Consider the following 17,805-nt stretch of genomic DNA (forward strand, 5'->3'; position numbering starts at 1 on the left):
TACACTAAATTACTTTATCACAAGTGTTCTTACAAAAAATAAATTAAGTTACTCATACTTTGTCCCCTGAGACAGCTGTGGAAATAAGAAGCTCAACATCTTTTAAGTGAGACACAGTGTGAAAACTTTTATTTTTTGTGTACAAGTACAACTGGTTAAAAAAGGAATTAAAATAATTTTACGCTTCTTCCGAAACTTTACAAGTCACTGTAATCACTTCAACCACATATTCTATATTGACATCCAAGTGGATACAGTACACAGTTTCCTTTAGGCAATTAAAACAACCTCAGCATATTTAAAAAAAATATCCAACCAAGTGGGTCACAAATTCATACTAACATGGCGGAGAGAGCAGGGGGGGGCTGCAATATGCCTGTAGGACTAAAGATGTAGGAAAGCAAAATTAACTGCACTTAGAAAAAAAACAGACCAACAAGATCAGGGATTAAAAAAAAGAAAACTAAACAAAAATACAAGATTCAAAGGTGTGAAGAATTGACTATTGAGTAGAGTCACAGAACAGTTAAACTGCAGTTGAAACGTTTGAAATCTGGTCAAAAGAAAGGCGATTAGAATATCTTGCTGCTGTTTGAGACTATCAAAAACCCTCAAACACTAAGAACCCAGAACAACAAACATCCCTGATATTCTAGAAACTTCTTGTGTTTTAGCACAAGTTCCTACGAAATAAAGATCGACACAGCCAAGATCTTCAAAACCCAAACTCTCCAGTCACGTAAAACGGAAAGTCATCATCTGAATCCTCATCAGCACCAAGAAGGGACATCATTATGAAAAGACTTAGGAGATCTTGACCGTCATCATCTTCATCGTCAGACAGATACTATAGGTGAGAGAAAAGAATGAAGGAGAAAGTAACGGCAATATTAAATCAACATCCAGAGTGATACAACTACAATGGGATTACCAACGCACTTACCAAAAATGGGAGAGGATTTGATTTTTTAACATGCCGATAAAGGCACTCCGTTTTGAAGGGACAGTATCCGTATCGGTCATAGAAGCAGCATCTTTTCTTACTGGATCCCCACCGAAAAAAAAAGATGAAATCATTAAAAGCTCCAAGGAAGAATCTATGGCTGTCTGAATTCCCACCCTAATCCCCAACTACTCAAAAACTATAGTGCAGGATTATCTAGTGCCCTGGATTTTAATAGCAATTTGGACACCATGCTCACTTCCTTTTTTTTTTTTCCAAACAGCGAATATGATATCATGGGGGAAAAAAAATCCAATAAGAGCATTTTGCGACGACCATTGAATCCATTGAGTTCTGAAGATGAAAACCTTTGTTTATTTAAAAAACAAAACAAAACATCGAAATTGAATTTTTCGCAAGAATCTTTCAAGCACAATGCATTGTGGTCTATATATGACTACACTGGTCTATCGCAGAGACTTCTGGAATACCCAATTTTGAAATTGTAGATTCAGACAGCACTACAAATTGCAGGTCACACTATATAGCGAGTAGTGAAGGATTTCGGACACAGCCAATGAGTTACACATTTTGTACAAGACTTCAATTGTACATGCAAAGTTAAAAAAAAAATAAAATAAAAAAATGTGTGTGTGTGTGTGTGTGTATATATATATATATATATATATATATATATATATATATATATATATATATATATATATATATATATATATATATATATATATATATATATATATATATATATATATATATATATATATATTTTTTTTTTTAGTGATCAAATTTGGATGAAAGAAAGAGATCATTAAAAAAATGTTAGGTTGGGGATGTGAGGCTGTAATACGCTGGAGAAGAGTGTAAACAGATGGACAGGAATTTCTTGTAAAAATCTCTGACTTTAGTTGTACAAAATCCAAAACAGGGTATGTTGGTATATTTGTTTTGACATGCTAAAAATATAAATTGACAAATGAGATGAATTCCACTCATTTTTATGTAGGGGTGGGGGAATGTTAAGCGAAAAAAAAAAAAAAACTGCCAGAGCTTCACCAACATGTATCCTCACCTGCACTTCTTCTTAAATGCAGAAATAACACTTTCCTTTGCTTGTCCTTCAACCCAGTATTTGTTTGGCACATAAAAAGCAGACTTTACTCTGCACTGTGGGCATGCCCTGAAAAACAAGACAATAGAGATAAAGACAGATGATGATAGGTTAAGTAATTTCCAAACTTAAACCTACCTTACAACATCCGACCCAAATCCTTTTGTTTTCCTCCAAGTCAAGATGCATTGCAGACAGAAGGAATGATTGCAGTTTGGCAAGATGCCAAAAACACGTTCTCTTGCATCCGTTCTCTCATACACCTTATCCATACAGATGCCACAAGTCATGTCTTTACTCTGCAGAATGGCCTCAATTTCCTCCACTTCACTACTGTCACTGGAGGTGCCAGCAGCCTCATTGAGTTGCTCCTGAGACGACTCTTCTACCTGAACACAAGAAATCAGCAGAAACTCTTTAGGGACAAACATACAAGTAACCATGACCTGTGAGTTGAACAAACTTACAACCTTAGCCCTGCCATGACTTGCACTTGCATGTGAAACTTCTGAGCTCTGAGTAATCGCAAAACCGGTTTCTGCAAAACAAATAAAAAGCATGTTTTCAATTTAAAAAAAGTGTGCAGAAAATAAACATTTTTTAAAAATTCACCGTGTGACTGCTCCTCTGATATATTTTCTGGTAAGCGGTGAATAGGCTGACGGTTTGAGAGATTAGACGTTGACTCAGGCGCGCTGAATTCCTGCATGGAAGCAGCGTTCTGTGGGAGTGCTGGTTCCGACCCACTTCGTTCAAGTGAAGCGGAAGCAACACTGGAGGAGGAGGAGACGGCCGGCACTGAACTCCTTCTAGATGTTAAAGTTGGGTCCATGTTGGGCAGAAGTACATGGAGATACCTAAAAGCAAAAAAAATGAATAAGACAAGTAGTTCTATTTGTTATTTATATGAGAGAGAGAAAAAAGATTCTGTTTACCTGCATCGGTCACCATACCAGCAGTTGCCTTTCTGAAAATACCTGCATATCTGGGATGGTGGCATGACTGGCCATTCGTGACGGTAGATGCATCTTGGCCCATAGCGACAGGTGCCTTTAAGGAAATGTCTAAAGGAATTTACATTTAAAAAAAAAAAAAGTTAAACCAGGCCTCATATTTTTGACATTCATTCTTTGACAAGGAAAGCCCAATGACTGAGGATGACACATTAGTTAATACCAGTCTGTTCACATTTACAGCTGGAAGCTGCTCAGCTTCACTCCATATCAACTTATAGCCACTGATCAGCTCCACCCAAAACAAAGTGATGTGCAGAAATTTTCTGATTCAGTCCGGTTGCGAATGGAACTTGAACCACCAACTTTCTAGCCAAGGCTCCACGTGAGCAACCACTAGGCCACGATTGTCCCGTATTGTTAATTTCAAAGGAATGAATGCCGCAATGCATGATGGTCCTCATCAACCGACGTAAAAACATTCCAATGCGTTCGTGTTTGTTTACATTTTAGGGGGAGAAACAAGTTCGCAAACCAAGGATTTCTCCAAGCCATTTAATATTTCAAGTAACTTATTTTTTTGTTTGTTTGTTTTATCCTTACACCAATTCACGCAAAAATTAATTTAAATAAAACTAATATACAAACTGGGGTTTGTATCCCAATATCTTCATTAATTACGTGTTTGAATACCAATTTGAAAAATGCTTTCACCTAAAAGACAGCTAATAGCGAAGATCGTATCTTTATATTGTTAATTGTATTTTTTTGTTTTCATGCTGCTGTGCATCTGCTCTGGACACCAACTGCCATTGGGTATGAGATTTGCCAACATAAAACAAGCTAACAGAACGTAAAAAGTTCAAAAGTGTTGCTGTCTTTTCGAAAAATGTCTCCTCCATCACAACTCGCTAGCTTGCTTACCTACAAACGGCACCATTTCGAGCCGACTCCATCCTCCCTGTTTTGAGCTAGCCGCCAAACTAAAACTTCCTCCCAGTCCTTCCTAAATAACAGTCAGCTGGATTTGCTGACCAATCAACGCGACGTCACAACACTTCCGCTTTAACGTAACAAGCGTAAGATCCTATTGGCCCACACAGCTGTCAGTCATACAAGGACGTTTTACAGTCATACTCCAAATAAAAACAAAAACTGCATTTTACATAAAGGGATGTAATCTTTCTAATGAGGGCTACATGGAAGACGTATCAGAATTCACATAGTTTACATGTCAGAGAAATACGTTTTCACTCCCAAGAATGAATGTTTTTTGGTTGCAAATGTCAAACTTAACTTTTTTTTTTTAAATCTTCGTTTTACAGGTTTCCATACAAGCAAAGCTCACTACAGTCCTTGATGCTCAATATGAATTTTTGAAATATATCAAGTCCTGTAGAAAAATAATTTCAAAATATAGCGGGGGGAAAGGAAGGGGCATTGAAAGATGTATTTTCAAACACAATATTTTCTTTTAAAGCAGGCACCATTTACCTTTTGCACAACAAAGGTATATTTATAACAGATGTCTATTCTACAAAAAAGATAACCCTTCAAAATCTATCAACATGAATGTTTTTCTACAAATCAAACACAAAAAAGACTAACAGCCTTAAGTTAAATCACAGCTGTTTAGATTGTTGTCAAGATCATGGAAAAGGTTTAACGTACTGAAGAGTCCAGACGTCCCTTTGGGAATTTTTTTTTTTTTTTGATTGCTTGTTGGTTTAGGTAGCTGTTTAACATTAAATACACATGCTTGGAGCACAGTTTGCTTTTTCATTTTATATTTAAACATTCATGATAATTAGTAACGACTAGATTTTGCTTAAAATACAAAAATTAAGTCAAATCAAACAAGCTGTTCAGTTTTGTTTTCCAAAGTTCATTTGACAATAGTGTCAGTTTGAGAGAACATAAGTAAAAAAACAACTCCATACTTAAATAGGCTTGAAAAAAAAAATCTAAATAATTTGCATCTTATATTTATTGACAAATGGAAAAGGTATTGCACTGACATTTGCACCCAGAGAGCTCTACAATGCTGGAGCCAGCCCAGTTTGTGTTCTTGAAACCAAATGGCAAAGTGGTGGTCATTGATGAGAGAGATGACGATGTAAACAAATAAATCTGTGCATCTTCAGCGCCATGAAGTCTTGAAACAATTACAATCACTTGTGCAAGAAATAAATTGACATGTGTTTCATTTGAACTACTTGAAGCCATAGGTAAAGGAACCTGATCATGTTTTCCATTTGCCGCAGAACACACAGCTGAGAAGACATTCTCTCTACAAAGCTGCTCTGGGGCCAGCTTTGCTATGTGGATGAAACAAGAGAAGCTTCAGCAAGAAAACATATCACTCTTCCTGTTAAGTGACCGTTGTGGGAAACTAAGGCTTGCTGGAAATGATTCCAGATGCTCCTCACTCTCTCTCTCTCTCACACACACACACACACACACACACACACACACACACACACACCCACACACACACACACACACACACACACACACACACACACACACACACACACACACACACACACAAACACATGCTCCCATTGCTTTTTCTGAAGGTAACACTGACGTTGTGATTGCTAGCCCTGCCAGGATAATTTGCTTCATCTGTGTTAAAAACCATGCCCATACTTGGAAGAGTGCCTAACCCAGATGCAGTGTAGAATTATACCTTTAGATTCAGTCTGTAACAGTATTGCTGAAATTAGTTTGTGCTGGAGATATTTAATACATGTCTTTGTAGATCTCCTGTAGTAGAGGGTGGAGCGAGGTCTCCGATTCAGTTTTTTTAATCTTTTGGACAAGCTGAGCGTTTTCTGTAACCAACTGTCGGAGGTCAGCCATCTTCTGAAGAAGCTTGGGAAAGAGGTAGAGAGAGTCAGAATGGTTTGCTTGGAGGTGGAGGTCCAGGGCCTGGAGAATGTTATCCTGACTCTGTTCCACCTGCTTCACATTCATTAGCCCGGGACGATCTGTGAAAAACACCAAAAGAAGAGTTGAGACAAAGGGATTAAAGAGGATCTTCAGCGAAAAGCAGGACAACCATTAGTTATAACACAACACCAACACTTTTTCCAATAATACATAACAATTTAGGCAGACTGTTTTTTTAAATGAAGCATTAAGAAAGATCAAATAATATAAGTATGTGTTCCTTCATTGCTCAAGATGATGTTGTCTTGAATAAACAGTACAAAAACTAAAACCAAATGCAGAGCAGCACTGAAATTCTGAATTGGAGTTTACACTTAAAATCAGTGGTTTATAAAGACAGGCAGCACTGTCATAACAAATAAATGAACAAACCATCAGACATAAGATGGTAAAAGTGCTGTATTAATCAAGTTTTTTTTTAATGGCCACATAAAGACGTTTTATGGTCCAGATGATATTTTACTAAAACATTCTGGATCAGCTTATGTTCTATTGGAACCTAAGAACATTAAAAACAGAATATGTTTTTTGCTGAAAAAAGATGGGATAAATAGTTTTATTCATTAAATTAAAAGAAAACAAAACAAAAAAACAAGAAATCAAGACTTGGAAGAACGGCAATATTGTCTAGTACTTTGTCTTTTACCTTTAAAAGCAGCTCATCTCAACACAGCAGAATCAGGTAGTTAAAATAAAAATCTGTTAGTGTTATTTAAACATTTTTGACTTCATTTAAAACAGTAAATGTCCTTGAAACTGCCAACATAATGAATAATTATGGTAAAGTATGTCAGCTATCAAATATGAGCCTTAAAAGGGAAACACAACAACAACAAAAAAATATGTAATAATAATGGATTAGATTTATCTGTGCTTTTCCAGACACTCAAAGCGCTTACATTGTGTCCATTTTTCATTCACTCCTCATTCATGCTTGGTGATGGTAAGCTACAGTTGCCCCACAGTTGCCCTGGGGCAGACTGACAGAGGCGTGGCTGCCAGTTCGCGCCTATAGCCCCTCTGACCATCACCGGGACATTCATACACATTCACGCACCAGTGGAGCTGTGCTGGAGGCAAGGAGGGTGAAGTGTCTTGCAACAACGGTTGGCTAGGAGGAGCGGGGATCGAACCGCCGACCCTACGATCATTGGACAACCTGCTCAACCGCCTGAGCCACTGCCGCCCATATATTTGTGTGTGAGTAACTACATGAACTGAATTTGTGAAATATTTGAGCCTGAAGTGAAAATATATAAACATTGAGTATGATTTCTAAATGAAGTTGAAGTCAAATACAAACCACATGTTAAACTTAAGTGTCCAGTTTGGATGATGAATTTGAAAAGCCAACAGCTCAGTATGAGAAAACACCTGAACTGAAATTCAGAAATATAATCAGACAAGAAAGAATGGAATTAAAGCTGAAAATAAAACAAATACGCCCTGAAAATCCTCAATAATTCACTTTTTCCTCTATATTTAGGGGGTTTTGAGACTGGGGAAAATCCTTTGTTCTGGATCGAGTCCCAAACCTTGCATTTGGTCTGTATTCAGACTGGCATCAAGCGGTTCATTCTGTTACGGACCAAAGCTTGTAAACAAAACCATGTGACTAAAGATCTCACCAGTCACAACCACAGCTACACCCCTACCCCCCCCCCCCCCCCCCCACACACATGGTGCCCTCCCCATCCTGCAGAGGTGAGGTGGCCCCCAGACCTGTCCCAACCCATGTACTCTCACACTCACACACATTCTTCTGGTTGCCCCCCCCTGTCCCCCGTCACCACATAGTAACCACCCGCCCACCCCCAGCACCGCAAGCCTGGCCGAGTTGGTCCGCCCGGGTCAGGCGCCTGGGCCTGCTCTGGCCTGCAGTGACGAGATTCCGGCAGGTTGGTGGGGGGCTCCTGGGTCCTGGATCCATCTTTAGTTAACGTTTCTGTGTCCAGGGCATAGTGGCCCCAATAGCTGCCATCCAGTACGGCTGAGCGCACCTGCTCTGTGGCCTTGGGGCCCAGACGCCAGGGTTACCCGTGCTCAGTAGTGCCAGGGGACCCCCGCAGGGGGGCCCTTCTTTGCACCTGGCCGGGTGGGTATGGGGCCTCCCTCGCTCGGGCTGCATGGGTCCTTTTGGCGGTGGTACTCCGGGGTCCGTGTGTCTCCTGCCCCTTCTCTCCTGGTTTGGCCGATCGGGCTGGGGAGGATCTGGTCCCCCTAATGATGGGGGGGCTCCTGGGTCCTGGATCCATGGTGGGGGTGCTTTCCTCTGCACCCCCACCTGCACTTTCACACTGTCACACTGCTCCCTGTCTGCTTTATCCCTCGCTCCTAACCAACAGGCTTATTGATGGACGCATCAGATATCTTCCGCTTATTTTAGGTTCTGTCCAAATTCCTTCCCTACTCACTACATAGTGCACAATATAGCGCATTCGCCCTTTTGTAGTGCTGTCCGAATCTACAATTCCAAAATCGAGTGCCCTAGAAATTTCTCTGCGAAAAACCAGTGTGCATCGATGCTCACTAGTTTGGCAAATATAGACCACAATGCATTGTGTCATAACAATTTTTGCCAAAAAAAGTTATTTAAATGCATTTTTTTTATTAACCCATCAACATTCTATTTTATTTATTTTTTTGGGGCTACACGGTGGCGCAGTGGTTAGCGCTCTTGCCTCACAGCAAGAAGGCCCCTGGTTCAAGCTGGGGGACATGAACCAGAACATCAATGGGGGACCTATCTGTGTGGAGTTTGCATGTTTTCCCCGTGCATGCGTGGGTTCCCTCCGGGGACTCCGGCTTCCTCCCACTGTCCAAAAACATGCTTCATAGGTTAATTGGTTAATCTAAATTGTCCATAGGTGTACGTGTGAGAGCAAATGGGTGTGTAATTGTGGACACTCTACCCTGCGACAGACTGGCGACCTGTCCAGGGTGTCCCCTGCCTTCGCCGACAAGTGGCCGGGATAGGCTCCAGCAGCCCCGTGACCCCGAAAGGGAAAAACGGTATAGAAAATGAATGAATGAATGAATGAATGATGAACATTTTTTTTTCCTCAGAAGAAAGTGGACTCATAAGTAATCGTTGTAAAAGGCTCATATGGACACCAGTGAAGATCATAAATCATTGAAGAAAAAAGGTTCAGAGCACTGTCTAGTGGGTCTAGATGACCCAACTCCCAATGTTAAAGTGCCTAGGATAGCACAAGGGTTACAAAAAAAAATAGGAATATATATATATATATATATATATATATATATATATATATATATATATATATATATATATATATATATATATATATATATATATACACACACACACACACACTCACAAATGTACACGTTGGCTATCAGAAGATGCACAACCCCTTAGTGTAATAGTAAAATCTGTCCAGCACAAACAGCCTTCAGCTCTTATCTGTTTGCTCAGGTGTTGGACAGGACAAGTTTAAAAAAAACAGATCTTGTCAGTCATTGGCCAGGAACTACGAGGGGGGTCAAAACAACAAAAGAAAGACAGACGTGCTGCAGGGCGGTTCCTGGTGCCGAGTCCAGTTGGATGTTTTCAGACTAGAAATTTGTTCCGGATTATCAGGGGAAACAAACTGTGGTTCCCTTAAAGTGGACCAAATGTGTCCAGTCTGAATAAACTCTTAAAAACAAAAAGTCCCATGGGGATAGTAACAAGAGCTTCAATGCTTGATTTAAAGTGGAGAGCGTGACATTTTTAACAACCAGTTCAGATTATAAAATTAACTAGTAAACTTGATTTTGCATTGTAATCCCGGAGAGCATGCTCTGAAATCAGCAAACTCTGCTGACCTCCCGTTGACCTAATATTGTTTGCTACAAAAAAAAAGGAGCAAGAGAATCCCGACACTTCAATAGCAACATGTGTAAATCTAAGAGGCAGTTTGAGGAAGTCAGATGGGAAAGTAATCATTAGCAATCAGGCTATTTGTCGGTTCTGGAAACAGCAACTGGCCTTTAGTCCTATAACAAAACAGGGCTAAGGTGAACCAGCATAGCAGGGGAGAGTCACACATTCAGCTTTGTCTAAAACTTGTAAAACTGCCAACAACGAAAACTTGTTTGCAGTGAACCACTGAAACAAAACAAACTGAGAAAACCAGTTGATCCTACAAACTGTTGTTTTTAACTGAGTCAAAAAGTAGAAGATTTATTGGCACTTACTTACTTATTTTAATAATATAAATGCTTGTCAGGGGTTAATAAACTCAAACAAATTACACCAGAGTTGGCATCTAAGATCACATCAACCATAAGATACGAACAAAAATGTCAGCAGAAGTGTTGTGAAATGTAACGCGACCAAAGACATCCCTCTCACCTCCACAGAGAATGATGGCAGCAACAAACAAGGCCAGGTCACTGTCATCCAACTCCAGAGCGTTGAACTTGACAGCAAACTCGAACTTGGGCTCCATGATTTCACTGAAGGGCTTCCTTAAGCTACGCAGAAACTCTCTTGTGACAAAGCCTTTACCATTAGCAACCAGAAGTCCATCTTTGTTCATGAGAGATGGCAGCATGGCAAAAATAGCCTCGTGAACACCGTATTTGAGCAGAGTCACCTGCAGAGAGCACAGATGATGGTATCAGCCATTGCTTTGATCAATCCTGGTCCACAGGAATCCCAGCCCAGCAAGTTCTACATGTTTGATAACTCCAGGACAGGATTTAAGTGACCCAATTACGCTCTGATATTTGAAGAAAGAAAAAAAATCAAGTTGATGAGCTAAAAGCACTGTGCTGAAGTAAAAAGGTCTAGGAAAGTGATTTAGAAAAACATTTTTCGCTCAACAAAGCGCCTTACCTGGTCATTAAGATAGAGGTCCACAAACCCAGGAATGCACTTGGCAAACTCAGTGAGCTCCCGCACGGTCTCCACCGTGGTGCACTGACACCGGTAGAACACATGAACTCCAATCTCCTTGGTCAGAGGTGCACCTGGAACTAACTGACTCCAAACTAAACCACTTTCTGCTTTCCATAGAGTTTCCACATCGTAGATTACAAAAGGCTGATGGGAGAGAAACAGAGAGACAGAAAAATAAACATACAGTAGGTAGCGCCATTTCAAAGAGCCAAAAATGTTCCATACTAAACAATAGACTTCAGTTTTAGTTTTTTTTATCTACCAGAGATTTCTTAAATACTTCTGCACTACCATAAAAAAATACTCTGTGCATTACTTAAAACTTTTACTCTACACCTTTTGTGTGTTGTATTATCTGTATACTTTTAGATTTTGATTCTTACATCTATAAAACATCACATACATCTTAGATTACACATCTTGTTTTGAGATTTTTATATACGTTCAGAAGAAAGATCTGCTTTTCTTTAAAGTTAAGACATTCTTCTGAAAATATAGAAAAAGTCAATTAAAACTCAGATATTGCAGGTGTAAAAGTATTCACAATGTTGTGACATTATGTACCACTTGATTTTCTTCTAATGTGCAGTCATGCAGTAATAAAACACTGCACTGTAAACAAAAGATTGGAAAAAAAAATAAAGAAAAACGTCAAAGGAATATTTTGCCGTTACTGAATTGCGTTTGTTATATATACACAAGGTCAGATTCCATCCAAGTCTGGATCACATACTGAGGTGCTGCTGGTTTTGCCCGTCAGGATGCTGCGAGCCTTCTTCTTGGTCATGCTGAGATTCTTTTGGTAGGCAGTGTTGACTTGTTTGGCCAAGGTCTTCAGGTCTGAGCCACCTGGTTTGCTGAGGTTCATTTCCTCCGCAAGCAGGCCCGCCACCAGCTTCTTCCTCTCCGCCTCAGGCATACGCCCATATCGGATTGCTGCAAAAATGCACAAAAAGGTGTTTCAGATTAGACCTAAAAAACATTTGACCAAGGATGTCTTATTTTGTTGTTAAAAAGTAGACTGCTTGTGCTTGTTCTTTTCATGGTTAAGAGGTTTTCATCTGACATGTTGGTCCTACATGAACCAGCTGGGATTCTGAGAAGCTCTGTTACCTAAGAGGAACTGACTTTAACTTCAGAACCTGTTCAGATTCAGGACTAAATATGGTAAAGCAATGTTTCAATCTGGAGCAGTCTTCCTTATTTATGATGTTAGACAAACCTTGAGTCAGAAAATGTTCGAGTCCAGCCTAAAAACCTTTCTTTCTATGACAGTTGGCAGTCTTTAATCTGCACATTTCTAATCTTGTTTTAAAGATACTTAATATTTTTAAACATACTTAATAATTTTTGATTTTACTGTTTGAACTGGGATTTTTATGCTTCTCATTTGTCTTTTTGCTCATGTTTAGCCCTTTAAATTACTTTGTTTTTAAACTATACCATTCAAATAAACCTGCCCTACTCTGTTTTAAAGGGAACTGTTGAAAATGACCCACATTCAGAAATAGACTTTGCTTTTTGTAATAATAATGACCAAAAGCTTTTAAATTAGAATTAAAAACAGCTTCATACTTAATGTGTTCCCTCGTTCTATTGTGGATCATCTTTCGCGGTCGTGCAGATTTCTTTCTGTGCGACTTTGCGTGTTTTTTTCCCCTGTAACAGCGCATTGTGTTCTGCATCCTGATTGGCTGTAGACCCTGTCAATCAATTTCCTCTGTCTCCTGTACAGAATGCGCTCAGTTTGCCACATTTACATAGATCTTCAAAGAAGAGCAGATCGTTGTTTTCATTCCATCATACTGGAAAGGTTTGAACTTTGAGAGTTTAACAAAAGAGGAAAGCGTGAAAATATTTATGTCTGTTTGTGTAGTGAGGGGTTTAAACTGCCTTAAAACATCTATAATTACTGCAAAACAAAGATGACTACTGTGCAGATTTCACATATTGTGGGCTATTTTTAGAACGTGTTCCCGCGATAAAGGATGCAACAATGTATTGTCTTTTTTTTTTGTAATTGGGGAAGCGGTTAATCTCACCATCGTGGGACATTCCCAAAGACAGGCACTTCTGGAAGCGACAATATTGGCACTTGTTACGATTTTTCTTCTGAATCTTGCATGAACGCTCACAGCGCTCATATTCCAGTTTCATTCGTACGGTCCGCCGGAAAAAGCCCTGTTTTCCAAACAAAGCAAAGCTACTTCAACAACTTGTATTAGAAAACAACTTTTTTTTCTGTCTTAAGCTGAGATGTTCTGCAGTGAAACAGAATCTATCTTACCTTACAACCCTCGCAAGCATGGACGCCGTAGTGGAAGCCCGAGGCCTTGTCCCCACAGACCTTACACTCCACGCTGATGCCAGAGCCTGCATTGTCTTCTCTGCCAAGACGCAGCTGTTCTGACAGCGAGGGCGATGACGTATGGGACAAGTCTACATGGGAAAATAACAACACACATGTCAGTAAGTATGCTTTAAGAGTTTATGTAAAAATCTGAGGACTCTATTTCTAGTCACAAAGTCAGTTTCTTTTACCTGTGTAGCTAGAGGATGCATTGTTGTTTTGTTTATTTTGATTATTCTCCTGATCTTGGCATTCCCCCTCTCTTTTCTTCGGGTCCCTTTTAGGGCTTTTAGAAGGAGGTGCTTCCTCGTTCCCCTCCTCGTCATCACTTTCCCTGGTTTTTAACTCCTGCACGTCTGTCAGCTCAAATCCACTTGTCTCCCCACAGCTGTCAGAGCCCGCAGACTCTCCCTCTGGGTGTTTCCACCGAACATCGGCCGTGTCCTGGGGGGACGCGGGCTCGAAATAGCCATTTACTCCTTCAGGCTGTTTAGCCGCAGAATGCTGAAACCCGTCCATGGTTCCTGTTGAAGCTGACTCAGCTCCTGTCATGTAGCCATCATAGCGTCACCTTCTGAGGAAAAATAAAATCTTAAATATACTGTGATTTTATTTAAAAAAAGACATTTGTTAGTATTTTGACCAAATGCAAAAGCAGCCTGAACTTTTAGTGTCCTCAAAGGGCTCTGTATATGAATTTTCACTGAACAAACTGGCGTGGGTGGTTAACGTCTGACTCCAGCCTATCAAAACATGCAGCATAGTCAAAACAATTCCATGAAAGTCCGTTATTCATACGAGCAGCGTTTTTGTGTAGGCAGTAAGGTTTTCTGGTGAAAACATATTGGGTAACTTATTTTTGGACTAGCTTGGTTATGACTAAAAAGAGAATACTGAATAATCTTTCTGCGCCTCTGAGTCGGTCAATAGCAGCTACTTTGTTGGAACACCCAATGAACGTCCTGGATAATAATAAGCTTACAACATGATACACGTGGACAGCATTCATGTCTGGATTACCAGGATGTGTGGAGCAGCTGAAGGAGACAAAAAGCCCCAAACAGTCAACACTCTGAAAGGCCTCATTTTGAGAAAATACTAAAGTATACCATCTTGATAAAGTATGTGCAAAAAAATCTCATATCGATTGAAGTTTTTTTTTTTTTTTTACATCTACACAAAATTTTGAGTATATCATTTTATACTATAAAAGGAAACTAAAAATAAAGCTTTTTTTGATGCAAAACAACCATTGTGTTTGCTCATTCTCACAATCGCCTATTTGTGCTTTTATTTTCTTTGCAAAATCTAATTATTTAAATCTCAGCTCCAAGTTATAAAGCAAAGACTTCCAAATAACAGTCCAGAACTAAATATCTAGAGAAAATTTATTTAAATAGATCTGATTTTTCTGAGCAACACCTTTTTTTTTACATCAGATTCGTGACTGTGTATTTGGTCCTTGATTGGAGGGGAAAGGGTGCCTGAACTATGTACACACTGTGCAACACTGATTGCTAGGGGAGGCAGTCATATTTTTACCACCTGGTGGATAAACCCAGTACTGCATGTAGTTAATAGCTTGCACAAACAGCAAATGCTTAGAATGAACTTTCAACGCGAGTGACCTCACTGCAGTGTCTAAAGGTAGTACGCAATGCAGACTTAGCTTCCCCTCCAATTATTTTAAACAATAAAACCCTGGTCTGGCTGTTGAAACAGGTCGAGCCATCAACCTGTCACGCTGGTTCTCGGAAGTGTCTGCTAACTAACTCTGGGGATCATTGTGTGACACTTTTACATGACTTAAACTGGATCCAAGCGCTCGAGAAACGGGGGGAAAAATAACACCGAGTCACAGAAAAAGCTGCCGTCAAACACTTTTATCTTTCAAATTGTACGAACTTTGTTGGGCCAGACAACCCAAACTAGTCGAAGAGCTTCGGCTCAGTCAGCTAACTCAGCTGAGCTAGTTGGCTACTAACCTTGATGTTGACTGAGTATAGCTGTAGCGTAGCTAACCAACATTCCCGTGCGTGTGTGTGTGTTTAAACAGCTAGCTACAGTTAGCTTACCTTCCCTGCCGCGAGCTCACACAAGTTTACGTTACGAGGACATAGAATTAAGAGGTGGCAAAAAAAAAAGAGAGAGAGTCCAGTCCGGGTTTATTCTGCTGTTGACAAACTAAAACACCAGCGGGGGAGGCGAGAAACGAGGGCTAACGACGTCAGAATGCTAAGTAACCAAAACTTCAACATTTAGGCCTTCACGCGGGCTTTTAAACAGCCCATCTTTAGTGGTGAGGAAAACAAAGCTGGTTTGTTTTTTATATTATCACACACGAAAAACGCAAAGTCGAGCTCCCTGTCTCTGCCACAGTCCCTGGCTTAGCTTTAACTTTGCCTAATGCTTTCCTTTGATTTGCTTCGCTGACTGACTGCCTCCTCCCCCGCCTCCTTCTTCCTTGTCACATGTCAGGACGCAGACGTTCACATCCCCCAGAAAAAAACACCCGCGGACCCCCACAGGACCCTCACAGTGGAGAGGCTTTAGCCATAGGAATGAATCAAAAATTCAACAAACAGTTTTGCTAAATGGGAAATTATTTAAAGAGGTAATATATCCAACTGGATCTAAAGTTTTCACAGTTATTATACATGCATTAACTCGTATCTGAGTTAAATAATTCATATAATTAATTCTATTTAACAAATTTAACTATTATTGGATTCAATGTGTTGTGTACTGTAAGTGCAAATACACAGCCGGAGCTACAAGGGGGTAAGGGGGGGGGGGGCAGCAGCCCCCCAGTGAAAAGCTTTCCCCCTCCAATTTTTAAGTCAATATTAGTATCATAATTGACAAATATTAAGAAACCATCACTATTAACTTCTTTAAAGGGCCTATATCATGCAAATTCCATCTTATGAGCTTTTAAGTGTATTATATTATTCATTCCTCTAATAAAGAAAAACCCCAAAGTGGTATTTTGATCCTTTCACACATTTCTGAGTATTCCTCTAAAAGCCTGTGCTGTGAGCACCATCCCTTCCCAATCCACGGAAACGAGTGGGGTCTACCGAGCTGACAGCGAGAACAGCCCCTTCCAGGAAGAGTTTGCACTGCCAGAACCGCCCCCAGGCTAACACACACTCACACACTTTCTCCACTGAAATAGCGGTGTTTGGTTAAAAAAAAAAAGCACAAATATACATCCATCTTTGCAAAAGTTTGGACAGACACGCTGCAGAGGCCGGCTCTAAGTTAACATCATGAAATGGGCACCACCCACCTGGAGCGAAAGCCGGCGCCTCAGAGAGTGAGGAATCTTACTTCGGGGCTTGAAAAGAACTCAGAAAATCTAATAGTATTTAATAAAAATATTTTTTTTAGTGTGCGGGTATAGTTTACTATTTAAAAAAAGCTTAAGAATAGCATGGAATAGACCGTTTAAGTATTAAAAAATAACAAAAGCAATATTTTTTGGATAAAATCTTGAGCCCCTCAAATTATTTGCTACACCTCTGTATTGTGTACGCCGGCCAATCTGGGACGTCAGCACCCTGGCCTTACTCTAAATCTCAGCTGTTTCTTTGCTATGTCAAAAGGAAATTCTTATTTTTGGAGAACTCCTCAATAATAAAACTGTTTGAAAAACAGTCCTTTCATTGGAATTGGCCTTCCATTTTGCTGTTCTCATTTGTCCCCCTTCCAAAGTCCTATGTCCCCCTTCCAACCCCACATATAAAGAATTCCAGCTTCGCCAATATGCAAATATGTCTATTTATGATTAGGAGTAATAATAATGGCTTCATTTACATGTGTATGGATGTAAACTTTCTAATCAGCCAATGACATGGCAGCAACTCTAGACATTTAGGCATGTAGACATGGTCAAGATGCTCTGCTGCAGTTCAAACTGAGCATCACAAAGGAGAAGAAAGGTGATTTAAGTGACTTTGGCATGGTTGTTGGTGAGTATTTCAGAATAGTTGGAGGGAATTTCACCCACAACCATCTCTAGGGTTTACAGAGAATGGTCTGAAAAAGAGAAAATATCCAGTGAGCAGCAGTTCTGTGGGTGGAAATGTTTTGTTGGTGTCAGAGGTCTGAGGAGAATGAGCAGACTGGCTCCAACTGATAGAAAGGCAACAGTAACTCAAATAACCACTGGTTACAACTGAGGTCTGCAGAAGAGTATCTCTGATCAAAAAGCACGTCCAACCTTGAGAAAGATTTGTTTTCTTTAGTTTTCTGTTAGTTTTGATTATTTGAAGTAAACCAATTCTGATTCCAATAAAACATATTTTGCAGTGATAGGAGCTTATTCCTGTAAAGGTTTTGCAAACTTTGCAGCCGTAAAACACACACAAAAAAGTTTTCATAATCTTTTCAATTACTCAAACTGTCACAGCCAGTTCCAAGCATTTTCCGACATGTTGCACCAAGTGTTTAACTCAAAATTGTGGACATCTGTTGATGAATGTTTGCAGACTGATGAGGGCAAAAAAAGCATCTTTTTAGATTATAACTTTGAAGAGTGTCTTCTACGTCTGTGTGTGACAA

At 39.8% G+C, this 17,805-nt stretch overlaps 2 protein-coding genes across 6 annotated transcripts; both read right to left on the minus strand.

Annotated features, from left to right (window-relative positions):
* Positions 1-39: 39 nt before the first annotated feature.
* On the minus strand, positions 40-5,495 carry LOC110015347 (E3 ubiquitin-protein ligase makorin-1). 2 transcript variants are annotated; one of them, XM_020704615.2, is made up of 8 exons: positions 3,950-5,495; positions 3,008-3,136; positions 2,685-2,929; positions 2,540-2,610; positions 2,211-2,461; positions 2,034-2,141; positions 944-1,043; positions 40-847 (listed from the first exon to the last, which is right to left on the minus strand). In XM_020704615.2, the coding sequence occupies exons 1-8, from the start codon at positions 3,979-3,981 to the stop codon at positions 716-718; spliced, it is 1,068 nt and encodes a 355-aa protein (XP_020560274.1). In that variant the 5' UTR covers positions 3,982-5,495; the 3' UTR covers positions 40-715. The 2 variants fall into 2 exon arrangements, with proteins under 2 accessions (XP_020560274.1, XP_020560275.1); XM_020704616.2 differs by having other exon boundaries at positions 2,543-2,610; positions 3,950-4,149.
* Positions 4,724-15,694, minus strand: ppard (peroxisome proliferator activated receptor delta). 4 transcript variants are annotated; one of them, NM_001278907.1, is given in 8 exon segments: positions 4,724-5,502; positions 5,583-6,018; positions 10,341-10,584; positions 10,827-11,033; positions 11,623-11,825; positions 12,932-13,070; positions 13,177-13,328; positions 13,431-13,781. In NM_001278907.1, coding segments are annotated over 7 exon segments (1,521 nt in total). In that variant the 5' UTR covers positions 13,759-13,781; the 3' UTR covers positions 4,724-5,502; positions 5,583-5,770.
* Between the last annotated feature and the right edge of the window lie 2,111 nt (positions 15,695-17,805).

Source organism: Oryzias latipes, chromosome 7 (assembly GCF_002234675.1).
Source record: "Oryzias latipes chromosome 7, ASM223467v1".
NCBI classification, from domain to species: domain Eukaryota; kingdom Metazoa; phylum Chordata; class Actinopteri; order Beloniformes; family Adrianichthyidae; genus Oryzias; species Oryzias latipes.

Coding starts and splice junctions, on each gene's coding strand:
- ppard (XM_023956217.1), bottom strand. CDS start 13,791: ATGACAGGAGCTGAGTCAGCTTCAACAGGAACCATGGACGGGTTTCAG. Junction 11,034..11,622: donor GCAAAACCAGCAGCACCTCA/GTATGTGATCCA, acceptor CTCTCCCATCAG/CCTTTTGTAATCTACGATGT. Junction 10,585..10,826: donor ACCTCTATCTTAATGACCAG/GTAAGGCGCTTT, acceptor TGCTCTCTGCAG/GTGACTCTGCTCAAATACGG.
- LOC110015347 (XM_020704615.2), bottom strand. CDS start 3,981: ATGGAGTCGGCTCGAAATGGTGCCGTTTGTAG. Junction 3,137..3,949: donor CGAAATGGTGCCGTTTGTAG/GTAAGCAAGCTA, acceptor AAATTCCTTTAG/ACATTTCCTTAAAGGCACCT. Junction 848..943: donor CAAATCCTCTCCCATTTTTG/GTAAGTGCGTTG, acceptor TCTCACCTATAG/TATCTGTCTGACGATGAAGA.